This window comes from Saccostrea echinata, unplaced genomic scaffold (genome assembly GCF_033153115.1).
Source record: "Saccostrea echinata isolate AGI-Se365-2 ecotype Australia unplaced genomic scaffold, CSIRO_AGI_Sech_v1 ptg000002l, whole genome shotgun sequence".
NCBI classification, from domain to species: Eukaryota; Metazoa; Mollusca; class Bivalvia; order Ostreida; family Ostreidae; genus Saccostrea; species Saccostrea echinata.
The window spans coordinates 25,428,796-25,448,275 of record NW_026889751.1 but is presented as its reverse complement, the minus strand read 5'-3'; the positions used below and the strand labels follow the sequence as shown (position 1 = coordinate 25,448,275).

The 19,480-nt window shown below is 34.7% G+C and overlaps 2 protein-coding genes across 3 annotated transcripts in view; one reads left to right on the top strand and one right to left on the bottom strand.

Moving 5' to 3' along the window:
* The window catches only part of LOC133175534 (large ribosomal subunit protein eL36-like), a 415,093-nt gene that overhangs the window by 5,946 nt on the left and 389,667 nt on the right, over positions 1–19,480 (bottom strand). The window lies entirely within an intron of this gene.
* On the top strand, positions 202–19,216 carry LOC133175474 (recQ-like DNA helicase BLM). Its single transcript, XM_061310577.1, has 27 exons — positions 202–284; positions 541–746; positions 1,182–1,246; positions 2,549–2,616; positions 2,738–2,859; positions 3,021–3,070; positions 3,169–3,240; positions 3,477–3,585; positions 4,175–4,329; positions 5,141–5,280; positions 5,985–6,862; positions 8,099–8,290; positions 8,715–8,833; positions 9,294–9,407; positions 9,596–9,694; positions 10,127–10,275; positions 10,369–10,506; positions 10,725–10,854; positions 11,001–11,196; positions 11,593–11,780; positions 12,193–12,319; positions 13,007–13,224; positions 14,510–14,639; positions 15,051–15,242; positions 17,580–17,698; positions 17,880–17,941; positions 18,919–19,216. Exons 1-27 carry the CDS (start codon positions 265–267, stop codon positions 19,142–19,144), a joined length of 4,284 nt encoding a protein of 1,427 aa, XP_061166561.1. The 5' UTR covers positions 202–264; the 3' UTR covers positions 19,145–19,216.

The following is a 19,480-nucleotide window of genomic DNA, read 5'->3' as shown; positions in this document are numbered from 1 at the left end:
TTAAAACTTCAAAAACAATCATCATCAGGGTTCCAATTTTTTTCTAAACGAACAAGATTGTATAGATTTTCATGAGATATCTTAACTCCATACCGATTAACTATGGGCAAACCGGAAAAGGAAGTAGTATAAAAATATAGAGTTATCTGCTCTTGAATGATCCCGCCAGTTACGAATATCAACAAGACGACTGATCTTTTGGTCAGGTTCAAGATGTTAGTTATAAATTACAGAATGGTTTTATGATGTAGTTTTTATTCAAACATGGATGGAAAAGGTCCCAGGTATGATAATTCAATGATTTGTGGCCATAATGATAATTGAAGATCGACATAAATAATTCGTCTTTTTCAGTTTTTGAGAAAGATTAAAATTAATATGTTATTAGCCTTAAAAATATACTTCGTGTGTAACTTTTACCGATTCTATTTCTGTTGTTGTTGTTGTTGATAAATGTAGGTTTTCAATTTTTGTTCTCGTCTTTAATTGCTTTGAATTTTCTATGTTTTGAGCTATTGAATTAAGTTATTCACATTGAAGGACATTTAAGTTTAAGAAGACACTTAGCTTGAACAAACCAAGTAAAGCTCTTGGCGAGGTGAAGCTTCCTCCTTCGATCGACAATGAAGTACACAACAGAACTGAAGAAGATGGTTGGTTGACAACACGTCCTTATTCGTTCAAAGATGACAGCCTAGAAACATTTAATCAAGAACCCACTACATCATCAAAGACACAACTTCAAGGCATACTGTCTTTTAAGATATTTGTATTTAAAACTAATTCTTGGCAGGTATTTTTCTGCTAAGAAATATTCACTAACCCATTTTAGACGAATGGGGAAAAATGAATGTAGAATGCTCAATTTATTACATTAAATATGTGATTTAATAAGATATAACTCTAGAGGTACAGTACATCTTCCTATTTCATACAATTTTTGTAATATTCCTTACTGTGAGGGCAAAGAACCGAAAAAGGACTTAATAAGCCCTGTTAAAGTGTCTATTTGTCACCCTTGGAACATCATGATAAATATGAATATTTTTTTCATTGAATTTTGGAAAAAGTTTTACTTTGTCTATATAACTTTTTGTGAACTTTGGTAATATCTATAATAATAGATTTTATCTCCCCCCTTCCTTAATTCAAGTAAATGTGTTTCTGTTATTTTTGAACAGATGATTTCACTAAGAAGCATTCAACAGAAATTAAAGCAGTTCCTTTCAGTGGGAGGAATAAAAAGGTGACATTTGAAGAAAAAAAATTCCCAATCATTCAAGGTCTTTAAAAACTACTTTCTATATACATTGTCTCTAGCAAGGTTTGTTTAAGTGTCAGTCATTAAAATTTAGTGTAGAAAAAGTATACATAGAGAGTTTGAGTCAGTGTTTGAATGTCCATACACCCGACCGCCAGAGACGCACACATTTAGCTGTGGGCAAACAAATTTGCTTGTATCAACACCTGGCTGGACATGTTAAAATTTGCCATAGATTAAAAGTCATATATTTGATAAATATCTCTCATGTCAAGTATAATATTATCGGTAGCTAAGTGTAACAAGCAAAGGGGTAGAATTCGACAGTCTAGTATAGATTCCGGAAGTTATGGTGATTGTGCCCCATTCACATTATCGCTAAAAACATATTTCTTGGGCTAGTAGATCTTTAGCAGGGTTGACAACTTTTACTAGCAGTCAGCCCTGCATGTCTAGCTAATTCTACTGTGAGTATCAATTTTTTTTTTGTGAATGAGTAGCAATAAAACACCGGTTATTTCTATCAAGAGTAAGAAGAATACTTAGCACTTCTAAATTCAAAGATTAGTATGAACGTCTTTGAGAGCAGGAGTAAATCTGGGAATACATGTATGATTCAATATTTACATTCAGTGTAATTTTCTTTATGAAATCCATTATAGAAATCTACGATGTTCAAATCTCTGTAAAACACTCGAAACATTGTCACAGCGCGGTAGAATACACTGTTACAGTAGGAACTATATGCATTATCAATATCTAGGAACACCAAAATGCATATTGTTTTGACTCAGTTTAATAAAAAAAATCAATAACCCTGTTAAATTAACGTAAAATACAACAACTGTGCGTTTAAAATTAATTTGTCATTTTTTTTCTCGTAATGTTCATTTGCATTAATTAACTTTCCAACATCACAAACGGCTCTTACATCTATTAAGCACACAAGTCTAAATTCATAACAAAGATTAACGAAATAAACAATTAATTATTATGAAGAGAGAAAATTAGAGAGTTTAAATATAAGCATTGAATTCTTATTTTTGGATGTCGTCGGTCCTATAACACACCTGGCCATGCCCACAAATTATCAAAGCGTTCTAATGTGCGGTATTCAATGCTTAAATAAATTTGAATATTATTAAGCCAGCTACCCATTACAAAACTCTGATTTTTATCAAATATCATGAAAAACAATACCCACTTAAAGATTGAAAAGACAAATGTGAATGTTTTTAAAGAGAGGAAAAATATCTTGCCCAATTTTTTTTTTTTTTTTTTTTGAAGCCTCATCAGACCTCTATCATGGCATTTGCCCAGAAGAAAAAGCCAGTGGCTGCAGTCGCTCCACATAGGTACCATACTTTCATTTTACAGCATTTGCAAGACTTTAATCTTTCATATTTGTGAGGGATATTTTATTGATGATTATCACTTAACCTGTTGGTTTCAAATAACCCCCATTACTATTTGAAGATCACCAGTAAAGACTGAGGAGGGCGGGGCCAAGAGAAAGCGATCCCCCGGGAAGGCTGTCATCAGTATCCTAGATGATGGAGATGACGACGATGACTTTCTTGATGATTTTGACATACCAAGTATTATTTCATAATGCATGAAGAACTCCAGCAATTTTCATATAAATTTTCTGAACACTTCAATCATATCAATTCAATAATCTCAGTACTTTATTACAGAAACATTAAAGAATTAAGATTTTTCAAATTTCCATTAAGCATGTATTGTTTTACTTTTGTAGCAACCCCAGTGCCAAGTAAAAGAAATGCTAATTTATCCTCTAGCAGAGAGGTATATATACTTGTGTGATTTTAATCTTTTGAATTTTTCCTTTCTTAAAATGCTTTTATGATTTAAGTTTAATATGTATGATTGCCACAATGTCATAGGAATCACCAAGAAAGACAGTAAACTTTAACAAGACCACTGACTCAGAAAGACAGATTATGGATGCATCTGGGGTAAGGAAATCAGCAATCAAGATCTGTCTAAATCACAGTAACAACTAATTTCTTGTACAAAATCACTGAAAACCACTGCCATAGGGAAACTCCTAGTCTACTGATTTGAACAGCTGTACAAGTGGAATTAACTATATGAAGTTGACCTTTTTCTTCTGGTATTTGTGATAACTTTTGTTCAAAAAAATTTTGTTGATGTACTATTCCATTTTCTCTTTATCTTGGCATACATCTAGATGACAGATCTGTTTGGAAATAGCGATTCAGATGAAGAAATTCGTGTAGTAGCTAAGCGCCGTCGGACTCTGGAAGATCAGTCTCCTACTCCTTGTTCCTCTGTTATGGGTAAGACATGACTGATGTATATTGTTCCTCTAATCAGCTGTTTATCTCAACTTATTTTGAACCGTTATCTTAAAAACTGTACAAGTTTACAAATTACATGTATTTTGTATGCATACAAAACATATTTGTAATGCATACAATATCTCTTTTGCCAATTTGAAGTAATGTAAAAAGCATACTCAGAGGTACATGTAAGATTTCATTTAAGAACTTGCTATTATCTGGGGATTTTTTATTTGGAAATATTTTTTTTCATGAGTAAATGATTTTTTATTTTCAATAGTTATGGTATACTTGAACTATTTACATGTACATACAGTTGAACATGGATATCTTGAATACCATGGATATGTTGAAGTGATTTTGAGGTCCCAACTGCTTAATCCTTAAGTATTTAACCCTGGATATCTCGAATCCTCAGATATCTCAGAGTATTTTCTCGGTCCCTTCATGTTCGAGATAATGAGGTTTGACTGTATATGAAGATTGTTTTACAATGAAAGCCTGCATGAATACATAGGAAAATTGACAGATGATAGTAACAAAGAAATTTCTTTTACATGTATTTCACTCTTTCTTATTTTTGTAGGAAAGTGTATGCCATTAAGAAAAGAAACTTCCTTTGATCAACCTGAACCTCAGGTGAACATCATGCCTACACCGCAAGCTGAATCAAGGTCAAGGCCAGAGGTAAACATTTCTGTTAGAGCTGAATTACAGACTGCCTCTAAACCAAAGTCTCAGGTAAACAATTGTGTAGAACTCATTTCTAACAGAACTCCCAAGACAAACCAACGAGAACAAAACTCCAGTAAGTGTCAGAATTCCAAGTTCAGATTCAGAGGTACATGTATATACACTTCGTGATACATGAAGTGGATAACCTCAAGACTAGGACATTTGTAATTATCATTACTTCATACATCATAAAAAGGTGTATTTCTTGTTCATTGTATACATAGAGGATATTCAATATTTTGTAGATGAATATGGAATTTATTTCACCAGTGGGACAGGATTTTTTTATATTTTTCACGAGTGCGAAGCACGAGCGAAAATATCAAAAGATCCTGTCTCACGAGTGAAATAAATTCCATATTCATCTACAAAACATTGAATTTTCTGTTTATTACATTTTCTTTGATTTTCCCTTTGCCTCTGTCTTTTCTTAACACAGTGTCATAGGCCTGACGTCATAGTTGAGCGGTTGAGATGTCATAGCTTAGCAGTTGTGTGATTGAAAACATTACATAGCATGGATTTTAGCAACACATGCAGTTAGTTACTATCTATCTCACGACAGGCCAGAAATTATTTTTTACCAACTTTGATATCCTTTCACACTGTGAGAGAATATCATTTTGGTATCTTTTCACACTGTGAGAGAATATCACTTTTATTCAATAAATAAATCACAGTATTTCACTGTTGAAAATGTAATAAATGTGTCATTAATAAAGTCTGAAAGCATAAAGGGATGTAGGATTGGCCTACTTTTAGTTGTGAATCATAAATGTTTTGTCCATGATATTCATGTACATGTATATACATGTAGGTACACAATGACAGCGTCCAGACGGAACTGTTTAAGACGATGGAGGAGGTCTGTGATATTGTGTGTAAGGCTAGCACAGCTGATCTGATGTCCATGCTTCCTCAGAACTATCAACGACTTCAGCATCTACTGGCTCTAAGGTTCGTAAGTGTACAATAAAATAATGTCAGATTTCCATTTTGTATTGTTTACAGGTACATGTAATCCTTTTTTTTTTAATCTGTCATAAGGAAAAAGAGAAATGTGGCCTGATGTTATTTATAAACATATCATTTAATTATTCCTTGCAATATGCGAAATATGGTCGGGCATTTGTTTGTTATATGTCTTCCATGTGACCTTGTTTCAAACTTTGCATTTAGCTTAGTTTTAAGAAAATGTTTCTCAATGTCAACCTGTGTTTTGACTATAAATTTGTCATGCATTTTATTGGCATTTTTAATTTACTTTTTCTTAGAAGTAGATTTATATTTGAGGGAGTGTTTCTTTGTGCTAAATTTTGTGACTTTGCTCCTACATTTTGTGGTAATTCACTTTTTGAATATAGAATAGGATATATTCAAACAACCATTTTTGCAGATACATCTTTCTGAGAGCTTATTAACCATACCTACATACATGTAGTTAAATGTTCTGACCTTTATGTTTCCTTAAACTTACATCTTTGGAATGTATAACAAATTTAGCTCACATGCAGGACATTCATGTTTTAGAAAAAAAATCGTCACTATATTTCATGATGAACTGAATACTTATTTACTTTTAAATGCTGCATTTTACTTTCATCACTGAAAATATTTGTATAAATATAAATATTATTAATTTTCTTTTTATAAAAATTTAGGAAGCAGCTCAAGGATTCTTATGCTTCAAAAGAGCATAATAGAAGCATACCTAAGAGACTGTCAGCACCAGCAGCAGCTTTAACAAGCAGTGCAGCAAGCAGTAAGCTCCCCTTATCAGGCAAACATCAGACATTTGACAGTGTGGATTCAGAATCACATCAGAATAGAGTGAAATCCAGTGATATTTCTAGTCCTATAGTGCCACCCAGATCAGCACTGTTGTCCAATACCTCAACCCCTGCCGCAGAAAGGACATTCAATTCTCCAAGTTCTGGAACAAGCAGGTCCTTCTCTTTCAAGAAAACCACTCCCACTGGTTTCAATTCCCCAATACCCTGTGGAGACAGCTTCTTTGAGGAGGATGCCAAATTAACACAAACACATCATAGTTTCATCAGCTCATTCAGCAGGAAATCTCCCAGTTCCTCTTTCAAAGAGCCACCTGTGATGAGTTTCAACCAATCAGCTGCTTCCTCATTTATGAACCAATCAGATACATCTTATTTGAACCAATCAAAATCTACCTCTCATTTAAACCAATCAACTGACATAGGTAACTCATTTAGTACTTCACACAACCAATCATCAGTAACGGGCAACTCGTTAAGTACCATTGAAGCACCATCTACCACAGACTTCAGTTTTGATTATAAACTGAATAACAACAGTGGTGTGATACAAACTCAGCCAATTAGGCAGGACAAGCTTTCTACTAGTGTTCCAGATTCTGAAGATGAGGCTGATTTGATTGATCAGTTTCCTGAGGAACTGTTTGCCCCTGATGACTTTGACTCAGAATTCACAGAAGAAGTGCAGTCTTATTCTTTGCCACAGATTTCCCTGACTCCTAGAAGACAGAGCACCAATCAAAGCTTTGGTAAGTATAGTCATAAAAGATATAGCCAAGCCGAAAGTAACAACTCCCACTTATTACCAGTGTTCGAAATTAGCGTCGGCCCGTCGGTCCTGCGCCGACGTACAAACTGAAGGACTCACAAATAGTATGACTAAATGGGTCCTTGAAATAATTTTGGGCCGACGGTGATTTGCTGGGAAATAAGTTAACATCAATCACACAGACCTTTCCGGCGAGCTTGGAAAAATACACCGTTGTTTTTCTTTACCGCTTGTTGATGTATTTACATTAACCTTTATATATTTCCTGCATTTTAACATGTTTAATTGGATATATTAACAAATTAACCACTGAGCATCTGATGACCATCTTTAAAACAAATTGGACTTGTGATGGGTAAAACTTGTTATTTTTATCAAGATCGTATAAATTCTTCTTTTCATGTGTATTTTAAATAAATACTGAAGATCTGATTTCTTTTCTGTATGGAATAAAGTTATGCTATATGTATGCGGTTACATTTTATCAACATATTGTGGCAATCTATGAAACTGCATAATTTTTTACCCGCGGATTTTAAAACAGAAATTATAATTCCGAGGAAAAGTATGTATACAGTAATATAAACACATGTCAAACTCATTAAATGTTACATTGTATATATGACCAAGTAAAACTGTGTGACGATTAATATCTTACCGTTTCAAATTGTTAATACTTGCGAATTGTAGATACCCTTTATTAAATTGACATATTTCATATGAAGCGATAAACTTACCAAGATCATCGATAACGTAAAAGTTTATTTTCCCAAAATATTTAATGGTATTATTTTTTGGCCTACGCTGCCCTGAAAGGACTCGTGTAGTCCCTTTATCTGTGGGTCCTTTGGACCCATAGAAAATAATTCTGAATTTCGAACACTGCTTATTACCCAGATAACAAATGTGAAAGCAGATAGAAGTCACAGATTTTGTTCTTGGTGATACAAAATCCCTTGAAAACTGTGTTAAAAATGGAATCCATTTGATGAATATGTCTGTGTTTAACATGAAGCTGGAACAAGGAAAAATTCTGAAATATCAGATTGATTTAAGTATATTCAGTACAACTTTGTTTAACAGGAGAGGATAACTGCTAGTTTCCAGCACTAAAATGATCCTTAAATTATACCATTGACAATAAATATGTATTTGTGAATTTTCATAGATGTTTGTAGATAGGTTTTCTGTTACCCCTGTTTATTCTCTGTTTTAGTATCCCCACCCAGTACTAAAAGGAGGGAGGAGGAGGAAAACAAAGAATTCGATGGCTATAACTTCCAGCACAGCGTGGTTATGAGGGAGACATTTAACCAGGTGTTTGGTTTACGTGAATTTCGTACTAATCAACTGAAGGCTATCAATGCTGCACTGCTGGGAAATGACTGTTTTATCCTGATGCCTACAGGTATAAAAAATATTTTACATGTCAGAATAATACCGCATAAGAGGTCCTTCTTTTAAATGTATATTATTAAGGGATAAATTCATGAAATTACTATACATATGCAAGGCTTTGGAAAAGATTAGAAACAGGCGGTACTTTTACAAAAATAGGAGGTACATGGAATTTTAAATACATGTATGTTATCTAATTTTTCTCCATCAAATATTTTGGCTGGTTCAATCATGATTTCAGCCGGGTATAAGTACAGGGTATGGAAAGATTTTGAAAGACCTGCACATGCAGGCTACAATACGAAGTGATCCAAGGTTATTTATTTTCACTTCTGAAAGTAAACCTTTACAGGAGGTGATTGAAGGTGTTTTTCTTTTCACTTTTGAAAACAAACTTTTATCTAAGTTGATCAGTGTTACACTTCTGATTATAGGAGGAGGTAAGAGTCTATGTTACCAGCTGCCAGCTCTCGTCACAGGGGGCGTGTCCATCATAATATCCCCCCTAAAGGCTCTGATACAGGACCAGGTTACTAGGCTCTGCTCCATGGATGTAAGTTTAATTAGGTCATTTGGAGTAGTGGTTCATTTCAATACTTATTGCATGCTTATTGTTGTCCAGTCTGGGATAGTGTAATGGACATACTTCATGTGTACTTAAAAAAGCGGGCTTCATATTTTAGCAGCTTTAGAGCAGACAACAATGCGCTAATTCATGAATACCACTAAGAAATCATTTATAAATACAATATATGGCACGGACATGTATAGTGCTAATTCATGATTTCACCAACAACTCCATACCCAGTGATTGCGCTAAATTTTGAATACGCCAATTTATGTACACATACAGTACATATACATGTAAATGTATTATGAATATGTGATTATGTGAAAAGTGTAATGATTAACAGTGGCAGATCAGTAGATAATGTCTTAGTTATTATGATCAGATTATGAATATCCAGTTTATTGAAAAATTGAAACTATAACAATTTTATGGCATTTTACAGATACAGGCAGGTCAGCTTTCATCAGACATGGACCAGAGTCAATCTGATCAGATCTACAGAAAACTGTTCTACAAAACCCCCGAGATCACACTACTGTATGTCACACCAGAAAAGGTGCTGTAAGAAAAAGTTATCAGAAAGATCAGTAAACTTAGAACAAGTGTACTTGTATCTTTATTCTTTAGTACAAGTGTACTTGTATCTTTATGTCACAGATATATGGCTGAAATACATCTGACTCAGTGTTAAACAGTTATCAATCTTCTATCTTTATGAAATTTACCTGTTGTTTAATTTTGTAGATTTCAGCCAGTGGTAAGCTGTTGAGTAGTTTGGATAATTTACACAGAAGAGGAAAGTTGACTAGATTTGTTATTGATGAAGCACACTGTGTCAGCCAGGTGAACTTTGCATTTTATGAAATCTATTACTGAATACAGCCTTGTTTCCTTAGCAAATAAAACTGTGAAAAAAAGATCAAAATGATATACTGTACAAGTAACTACTAAAAAGAGGGACAAGAAACATGGGTGAATTTTTTTTTTTTTTTTTTTTTTGAAAATCATAATCATGTACCAAATCAAAGTTTATGTTTGAGACGAGTTATGCTATGGGTTAAGTTACCAAGATACAGTGAAAACTGTCTAATCCAACACATGAGCAATCCGTTTCACTGTAACTTCCGACTTTATTTTTATTCTCATTTTATCCTTTTCCATGTTGTATACACTGTGCAATCTGACACCCTGTCTATTCCAACACAAAATTTGTCTCCAAATGCATGTCGGATTAAACACATTTCACTGTATTTGAGATGGAATTTGTGTTTTTAGTGGGGACATGACTTTCGACCGGACTACAAGAAGTTAGGGGTCCTGAAGCAGAAGTACCCGGGGGTTCCTATGATGGCACTGACCGCCACTGCCAACATGAGAGTCCGTAAGGATGTCATCTATCAGCTAGGAATGAAGAATCCAAAATGGTAGCTGTCAATTTTATTTCAGTTTTCAAATTTTTTAAAAAATTTGGAAGCATACTTTATGTACATGTATATATTTTGATTGGTTTTCTACAGCTTTGTTCAAAGCTTCAATCGCCCAAATTTGAAATTCCGAGTTGAACCTAAGAAACCATCAACCCTAACAGCTGATGTGACAAAACTGATAAAAGAACAGTTCCCAGGGAAGTGTGGGATTGTGTATTGTCTTTCAAGGTCAGTATTCTATTCCAAGTTCACTGAAAGAACTTTTACCTTGCAATAGATTCACCATTAACTCAGAGAGAACTTTTACCTTGCAATAGATTCACCATTAACTCAGAGAGGAATGACTTTTCTAGAAATTGTAAACATTAATTTTAACACCTCTGGTATGATTATTCTGAGCTCAATCTGAGACAGCTCCAATTTTTAACATAGATATGATTTTGTAGAAAGGAATGTGACACTGTAGCTGCTGAGCTGAGTAAATCTGGCATTCAGGCTGTGTCCTACCACGCAGGTCTCAGTGACAATGACAGAATCTCCATCCAGGAAAAGTGGCTCAATGGACAGCGATGTAAGGTAAATTAGAATCTAACACCTCCTCCCCACCTCCTCCCCAACCCTCCATCCCCCTCCCTCCAAAAAAGTACGGGGTATGGTATTTTGTGCAAGACTATTGGACAATATTCCATGAAAAGTTCATTATCCAGTACGTGCATTTTTAGGTTATATGTGCCACCATTGCCTTTGGAATGGGGATTGACAAACCAGATGTCAGATTTGTTATTCATTACTCTTTGCCGAAGTCAGTGGAGGGTTTTTATCAGGAGGCAGGGCGAGCAGGGAGGGATGGACTGATAGCCCACTGTATTATGTACTACACGTACCAGGACGTCAAAAGGCTACGGAGGATTATAGAGAGTAAGTAGGAGGGATTCTATTGAAAAATGAAGAATTAAAAAGTTTGATAGACACTGAATACTGTATGTTATGTTGTACATGTATGTTAAAGGGTTATTACATACACTGTACATGTTGTAAACATAAAATAAAGAAAAACTGGAAACAAACATCTTAAGGTTAAAAATGCAGAAGATTCCCACATATGGATACTGAACGGTATTTAATAGGGTCTGTATCTAAAGTTGTAAGCTTGAAAGACATGAAACAAATCACCAACACTTTGTGAGAATGCAGCAGTAGATTTATTTTGTTGACCAGTTCAACCAGGGATCTGTTGTTTTTCGTCGTTATCTTGTAAACATATTTAATGTTTGCACAAAATCAAACACCCACAGTTTGACTCTTTTGTTTCAGTGGATCAGGCAGCCACATTTGATTCCAAAAAAGTGCATATAGACAACCTCTTCAGAATGGTCCAGTACTGCGAGAACGTGGCCGACTGTCGACGATCACAGCTGCTCAATTATTTCGGAGAGCGAGACTTTAATCGAGAGGAGTGTGGGAATTTCCGGGGAGCAATTTGTGACAACTGTGTGTCTAAGGTCAGGATCATTCTTTTTTCTTTTAATTTTATTTTGTATATATATACATGCGTGTATAGTTAGTCAAAACCTAGGTTGTCTAAGGTACTTGCTCCATGCATTGCCTGCATACATACCATAATCAATTTGATGTAACTTGTATAATTTCTGACAGTTAACATTATTGTTAAAAAACTGAAAAGATTTAATGAATGAACGAATTAATGATTGAATTGAATTGGAGAAGAGGATTCAATAGTATATCTGTTCTGAATACATGTATGTCTTTATACATGTACATGTACGTTTTTAAAATTGAATTTAATACACTTGAAAGTTAATTTTTTTCGGGTATTTAAGAATTAAATGAATTGTTTTGGCTCACTATTTTCATTCTTTGATGATGAATTATTTAATTCTTATATACTTTAAGGAGTCGTTCCAACTTCGTGATGTAACAGATGATGTAAAGGAGATAGTGAAATGTGTGAAGGATCTGACCGTCAATGGAAGAAGGGGAAACGACTATACTCTTATCTATTTCGTAGATATCTTTAGAGGTAAAGAAAGCTTAAGATGAATCCTTCTCAGAAAAAATTCATAATATAGCCTTGTTTACAATCCAGACACTTGTGTTCTGAGCAGATTGTATGTATTAATGAAACATGTATTTTATTAATTTGGATATATTTATTTAAAATTTAATTCTGCTACCCACCCACAAATTTCATATGGAAAGTGAAGCATCTGGATGACGTAGATTCCTAAATACATGTGAGAAATTTATTATGTAATTTTGGGAGAAGCCCCACTTGCGATTTGAATTTACTTGTTTTAATTTTGCTGAAATACATGTAAAATGCCTTGATCAAGAGACCATTCATGAATTCATGTTCTTGCAATTTGACGTGAGTAAAATGGCGATATTAAGTACTCGCCTAAAATAAGGAATCTAACTGAGACTGTACTGTATGTAACATATCTCTAGTGTTGATTTTGATAGCAAAGTGTTATCAACATTCTGTTGTGCTTTATAAAGGTCACAAAAATGAATTATTAGAATATTATAGTGCCAGGCCAACTATAGTACTGTTAAATATGTATTCATTCATATGTATTTACTAAAGTTATACATATAATGATAATAATTGTATTTACTTGCTGTAAGTTTTATCACCAATACATGTATTCTGTCAAGTGCATACTATACGATGTGATAATTATACTGACTAAATTTGCATTTCAAGGAGCTAAAACTGGTAAAATTTCTGATGCTGGACATGATCGGATACCCCTTCATGGTCGTGGTAAAAATTACAGCAGGGCTGATGCAGAAAGACTGCTAAGAAAATTGGTTATTGATGCCATTTTACACGAGGACCTAAAAATAACTGCGGCAGACACCACAGCTTGTTACATCAGGCTTGGACCTAAAGCCAATGATGTGATGATGGGGAAACGCAAGGTAAGACTACAGCAGTATTATGTTCAGTGGAAATATCCTTAATGAAAAATTCCATCATTAAAGTAGTTCCAAATTTGGAATACAGATGTTTCAGAAAACATACATGTACGTATAGATGCTTTGTTTCTAATAGGAATTTCTAAGTACATTGTACATGTAAATTGTTTGATTTTTGAGAATTTAGTCTTCAATCCTTGATATACAGCTGAACTTCAGTATCATTGTCTTAGATACTTTGGATATGTCGTAGTGAGTTAGACGTTTCAAATACTTTTTAGCTCACCTCTACGCACTCGAGATGAGCTTATGCTATACCCCCGGCGTCGGCGTTAGCGTCGGCATCCCGGTTAAAGTTTTAGGAGCAAGTTCTCATTCCCAAGTAAATATTAGCCCTACCTGGACCAAACTTGCATGGATGATGCATCTAGGGATGGACACTACCACACTTGCTTCGGATGCTGGATCTGACCTAGATTTTCCAGATAAGTGACCAGGTTAAAGTTTTTGGAGCAGGTCCACTCCCAAGTAACTATAAGCCCTACCTGGACCAAACTTTCATGGATGATGCATCTAAGGATGGACACTATCACACTTGCTTCGGATGCTGGATCTGACCTAGATTTTCCAGATGAGTGACCAGGTTAAAGTTTTTGGAGCAGGTCCACTCCCAAGTAACTATAAGCCCTACCTGGACCAAACTTTTATATATGATGCATCTAGGGATGGACACTAACCAACCTGCTTCCGATGCTGGATCTGACCTAGATTTTCTACATGAGTGAATTTTAGCCATATTTTAACCAAATTAGCATGGATGATTTATCTAGGGATGGACACTCCCAGACTTGCTTTGGATTCTGAATCTGATCGACATACATTATCCAGATGAGTGACCAGGGTAATTTTTTTTGTGTAGCTATATAATATTATGGCCTGTTATGATTAAACTTGCATAGATGGTGCATCTAAGGATGAAAACTTCCGGACTTGCTTTGGATGTTGGAACTGACCAAAATTTTCTTGATTACTAAACAGGTTAAAAGTTTTTTGAGCAGGTCTTTTTCCAAGTAACTACAAGTCCTACTTAAACCAAACTTGCAAGGATATTGATCTTGGGATGTTCCCTAACTAGAAAAAAAATATGATGTGAAATTTGCCTTACTTATAGATAACATTCGTCGAGGTGAGCTTCGTAATCTTTGATTACCTATGTTCTGTATATGTATTTTATTTTATTATACATGGTTGTTTTTTTATTTATTGGAAAAAAAAAATTTTTTTGCAGGTAGAGTTACAGGTACAAGGAAGTAGGAAGAGAACTGAAGTAGCAAAGATTGGTAAAGAGCCCATCAGTAAACGCGAGAACGTGATCGAAGAATGTCTCAATGAACTCCTAGAAATGGCAAAGACTATTGGTAAGGTTGACTTGGAATTTTGTTTAATTTTATGCCTGTGTTTATGACAGGTGGGATATTTTATTGATCACTTATTCATTATTGATTGTCTATTGCAAGTGAAAAAAATCATGTTACTGTTATGAACCAAATGAATGTTTATATTGATGAGAAGCACACTAGTCTGATGTTCCATATTATGATCGTACAATGAGAAAGTTCAGTTATTTTTCTAATGCATAGTTTGACTTTCTCCCTCTTCATGCACGAATTTAAAGCTAGGCTAGTTTACAAAATATGCAAAGCTCTTCAGTAGCAAATCAGTGATACATCTAAAGCAAGTTAAGGATATTTAATCAAATTCAAACTTTCACACTTTCCTTTTTTATCATTTTGAATAAGATTAAGCATCTAGATGTGATTTTTTTACAGCTACTGAGCATAGGCTACGTAACTATGCAACTGTATTCCCGATTTTAACACTGAGACAGTTGGCAGAAAAGACGCCTCTTACTGTAGATGAGATGACAGCAAGTATCGATGGTTTGCCGAAAGCCAAAGTTAACAAATACGGAGCTGAGAGATTCCTTGAAATCACCAAGAATTATCATCTTATCCTCTCAAGTATGTTAATTTTGCTAATCTGCATATTCCAAGTTGTGACATACATGTAGATTTCGTTTTTAGCTCACCTGAGCTGAAAGCTCAAGTGAGCTTTTCTGATCACCCATTGTCCGTCGTCCGTCCGTCCGTCTGTCTGTCCGTCCGTCCGTCCGTCTGTAAACTTTTCACATTTTCAACTTCTTATCAAGAACCACTGGGCCAATTTTAACCAAATTTGGTACAAAGTATCCTTGGGTGAAGGGGAGTTTAAATTGTTAAAATAAAGGGCCAAGTCCCCTTACAAGGGGAGATAATCAAAAAAAGACAAAAATAGGGTGGGGTCATTAAAAAATCTTCTTCTCAAGAACCACTGGGCCAAAAAAGCTGAAACTTATGTGGAAGCATCCTGGGATAGTGTAGATTTTAAATTGTTAAAATCGTGACCCCCGGGGGTAGGGCGGGGCCACAATAGGGAATCCAAGTTTTACATTGAAATATATAGGAAAAATCTTTAAAAATCTTCTTCTCAAGAACCATTGGGCCAAAAAAGCTGAAACTTATGTGGAAGCATTCTGGGATAGTGTAGATTTTAAATTGTTAAAATCATGACCCCCGGGGGTAGGGCGGGGCCACAATAGGGAATCCAAGTTTTACATTGAAATATATAGGAAAAATCTTGAAAAATCTTCTTCTCAAGAACCATTAGGCAAGAAAAGCTAAAACTTATGTGGAAGTATCCTGGGGTAGTGTAGATTCTAAATTATTCAAATCATCACCCCTGGGGATAGAGCAGGGCCAGAATAGGGATTCCAAGTTTTACATTGAAATAAATAGGAAAAATCTTTTAAAATCTTCTTCTCAAGAACAACTGGGCCAGAAAAGCTGAAACTTATGTGGAAGCATCCTGGGGTAGTGTAGATACTAAATTGTAAAAATCATGACCCCTGGGGGTAGGGCGGGGCCACAATAGGGAATCCAATTTTATTGAAATATGTAAGAAAAATCTTCTTCTCAAGAACAACTGGGCCAGAAAAACTGAAACTTATGTGGAAGCATCCTGGGATAGTGTAGATTTTTAATTGTTAAAATCATGACCCCCAGGGGTAGGGCAGGGCCACAATAAGTATTAGAAGGGGGGAAATCTAGTAAAGAACAGCATGGCCAAAGTTACTCAGGTGAGCGATGTGGCCCATGGGCCTCTTGTTTTGAATTGAAAGTACCTTTTAAAATATTTCATAATAGGGGTGCAACGATACACTAACCTCACAATACGATACAGTTCACGATACGATACATATCACGATACATGACAAGGTTAAAAAAGTCTTTCAAGTTTGTCATCATATTTTTTTTTAACTTGACAGAGTTATACAAAATGTTCATAATTTTAAAATAATAATTAAAATAGCATTTTGTAAACTTGAATTGGATTGTTAGGTAGATCTTTTGAGTTGTGACAACATTCTAAACCAATGATGAACATTTACAGGGAACTACGGGGACCTTTCCTAATAATCTCCCTTTTAAATTGAAATGAAATAGGAACACATTCATTCTTTTATTCCTTTTATTTTCGTAAAAAAACCAGTTATATTTCACATGTTAATACGTTTTAGTCAACAAGACAGCGAATTTTCATTGAAATACACAGGTGATGGAATATCGTGTATTACCTAAGAATACGTTTAGGTCTAAAGGGTTTATCATTTGTCTTAACATCTATAACTTATAATCACATTAAGTCCTTCTCCGTGTCAAATCTGAGGTCTGTAAGATGCTGGAGATGACTTTAACTGCCGTAAATGCGTTATCGGCGACCTCACGTTTTGCGCGGAAGCCATTTTGAAATGGTAAAGAAGGAAATAAAACGGACAAAATGGATAATTCTGGACCGATTGAACCGAACCGCGATATCAGTTTAGCGTATCGTGAATTGAACTGTGGAAAAATATATCGTCAAACGGTTTATCGTTGCACCCTTATTTCATAAAGAAAGGCAGCATTTGAAGTATCGTTTTAGATAAATTGACTTACTAAAGTTTTCTTTATATTTGCTTAGTTTGAATGATCTCCTTTTCTATGCTTTGATTTATCTCCCTTTTGATGACTTGAATGATCTCCCTTTATATTTGATCTCTCCTTGTATAATGTTGTTGATCTCCTTTTCAATGCTTGGATTGATCTCCCTTTGTACCCTTTGATTAATCTCTCATTATACCCTTTGATTGATCTCCCTCTGTACCGTTTGATTGATCTCCCTCTGTACCGTTTGATTGATCTCCCTATGTTTCTTTTGATTGATCTCCCTCTGTACCATTTGATTGATCTCCCTCTGTACCGTTTGATTGATCTCTGTAGATTTACAACAAGAGGAGGAGGAGGTGGAATCTGATGTACCAGAGTGGGAGTCTCCGTACTTTGTAGACGAGTCAACAGGTTCATCTAATACAGGCAGAAGAAGAGGATCCTTTAAAAAGGTTCATCCACAGCATCACTTATTAATTGCATTTATTCAGTTCTCAGTGTTTTATCATGTTCCAGGAAAATTCTGTTCTGATGAGTTACAACAGTGAACGACTGTTAATATTAAATACAGCTGTAATGTAGTTTAGCTGTTTGGAATTCAGTTAATTTGTTTTGTTCTGTTTTAATTCTTAGAGAGGTTTTGGAAGAAAGAAGAGAGGTGCTAGAAGCCAGTCGGGTGCTGGAAATTCTGCTGGGTAAGAGAACAACTAAAGGGAAAAAGACAAGGGGCAGGGCTTGATACAGAAATTATACTGCAGCCTAGAGCAGGGGATGAAATCAAGATGGTTTATCAGTTTGATTTTTCATTGAGATGAACATATGCTATAATGTTATTATTGGCATTAAAGTCTCTCTTGTGAAGTTCTTGGAAATGGTTCATTCCTAAATATTTACATTTTCATAAATTTCCCCAATGATTCTTTACAAAATAGAATACAGTTCATTTTCTCATGAACTACCATGAATATCTCCATTGTTACGTCATAATACCTTACTTGACGTCAAAACTATAGTGCAAACTGTTTTGCTTTAAAAATGACAAGTAAATGGTGTTATTTGTGGCAAATCATTAGAAAAATAATGTAAATATAAGCAATGAATTTAATTTTTGAAAATTCATGAGGTACATGAATGACAATGCTTCACGTCAGCATATTTATCATGAAGCACTAAAACGCTTCATGAAATATGCCGGCGTGAAGCATCGTAGTTCATGTCCTCATGAATCTTCAAAACTTAAATTCATTCCTTAAAATAACTTTGAACCCTAGGATACATACTGTACTACAACATACCTATTTCATGTATATTATTTTCCATATCTGAAACCAGCGCACAACAAGGATGATGCAGTTAGTCTAATTTTAAATGTATCTATCTTTTTGAAATTCTTTGAAATTATACCTTATTTCCTAATAGATTACATTGGTTTGAACACTTAAAAGTTTTTTAAAAAAGTGGGTGGGGGTTAACATGAATATGTAAAATGTTTTGTTGAAATGTGATCTTCTTACAAAGGTGGCAAAAAATTGGGAGTTACATTGAATCTAATTACAAACTGAACTGTCAGCAAATAAAGTCTTGTGAAACTGAAATGCTACTAGTAGATACTGTAGGTGTAGATTTTAAAAGAAAACTATAAATTAATTATTTTGTTCCTAAAATTCTGCAGGGGATTATCTGAAAAAGGAAGCAAGTTTTCAGCATATAAGTTCACCAGAGGGTCATCCAAGAAGGTCCCGAGTGCTGGGAAAAACCATAGGGGTGGATCCAGAGGAGGATCTAACAGTTCCAGAGGTGGATCTAACAGTTCCAGAGGTGGAGGTGGCTTAGGATTTATGCCAGTCCCACAACCTAAGAGATCATTTCTGGGTGGTGGTGCTGGAACTTACTTTTAAAAGTGAATAAAATGGACATTTATTTATTACAAGTTATGGATTAAATTGTTTAAGATGAGATTGTAATAAAGATAAGGCAATTTTTTTTACCATTTCTTGTTTTGGGGTTTTTTTTTAACTGACCACAACTTAGAATACCATATAAGCAGAATTTTTAGCGAGGATTTAGTGAGAATTTTGGCATTAATAGCGAGGGTTTTGATATCGCTAAAAATAAATATTGCTAACAATTCATTGTGTATCGATTGTTATAGATATTTTTCTGGACATTATAAAATTGCTTAATTTGTGTCTCGCTAAAAATACATTCCAATTTTTATGGATAAATTGCTAAAT

What these genes read in the sequence shown, in the direction of transcription:
- LOC133175474 (XM_061310577.1), top strand. Translation starts at nt 265, where the DNA reads ATGGATGGAAAAGGTCCCAG. An exon ending in CCTCTAAACCAAAGTCTCAG is followed by an intron (nt 4,330 to 5,140) that starts GTAAACAATTGT and finishes ATATACATGTAG; the next exon opens with GTACACAATGACAGCGTCCA. An exon ending in GGTGCTGGAAATTCTGCTGG is followed by an intron (nt 17,942 to 18,918) that starts GTAAGAGAACAA and finishes AAAATTCTGCAG; the next exon opens with GGGATTATCTGAAAAAGGAA.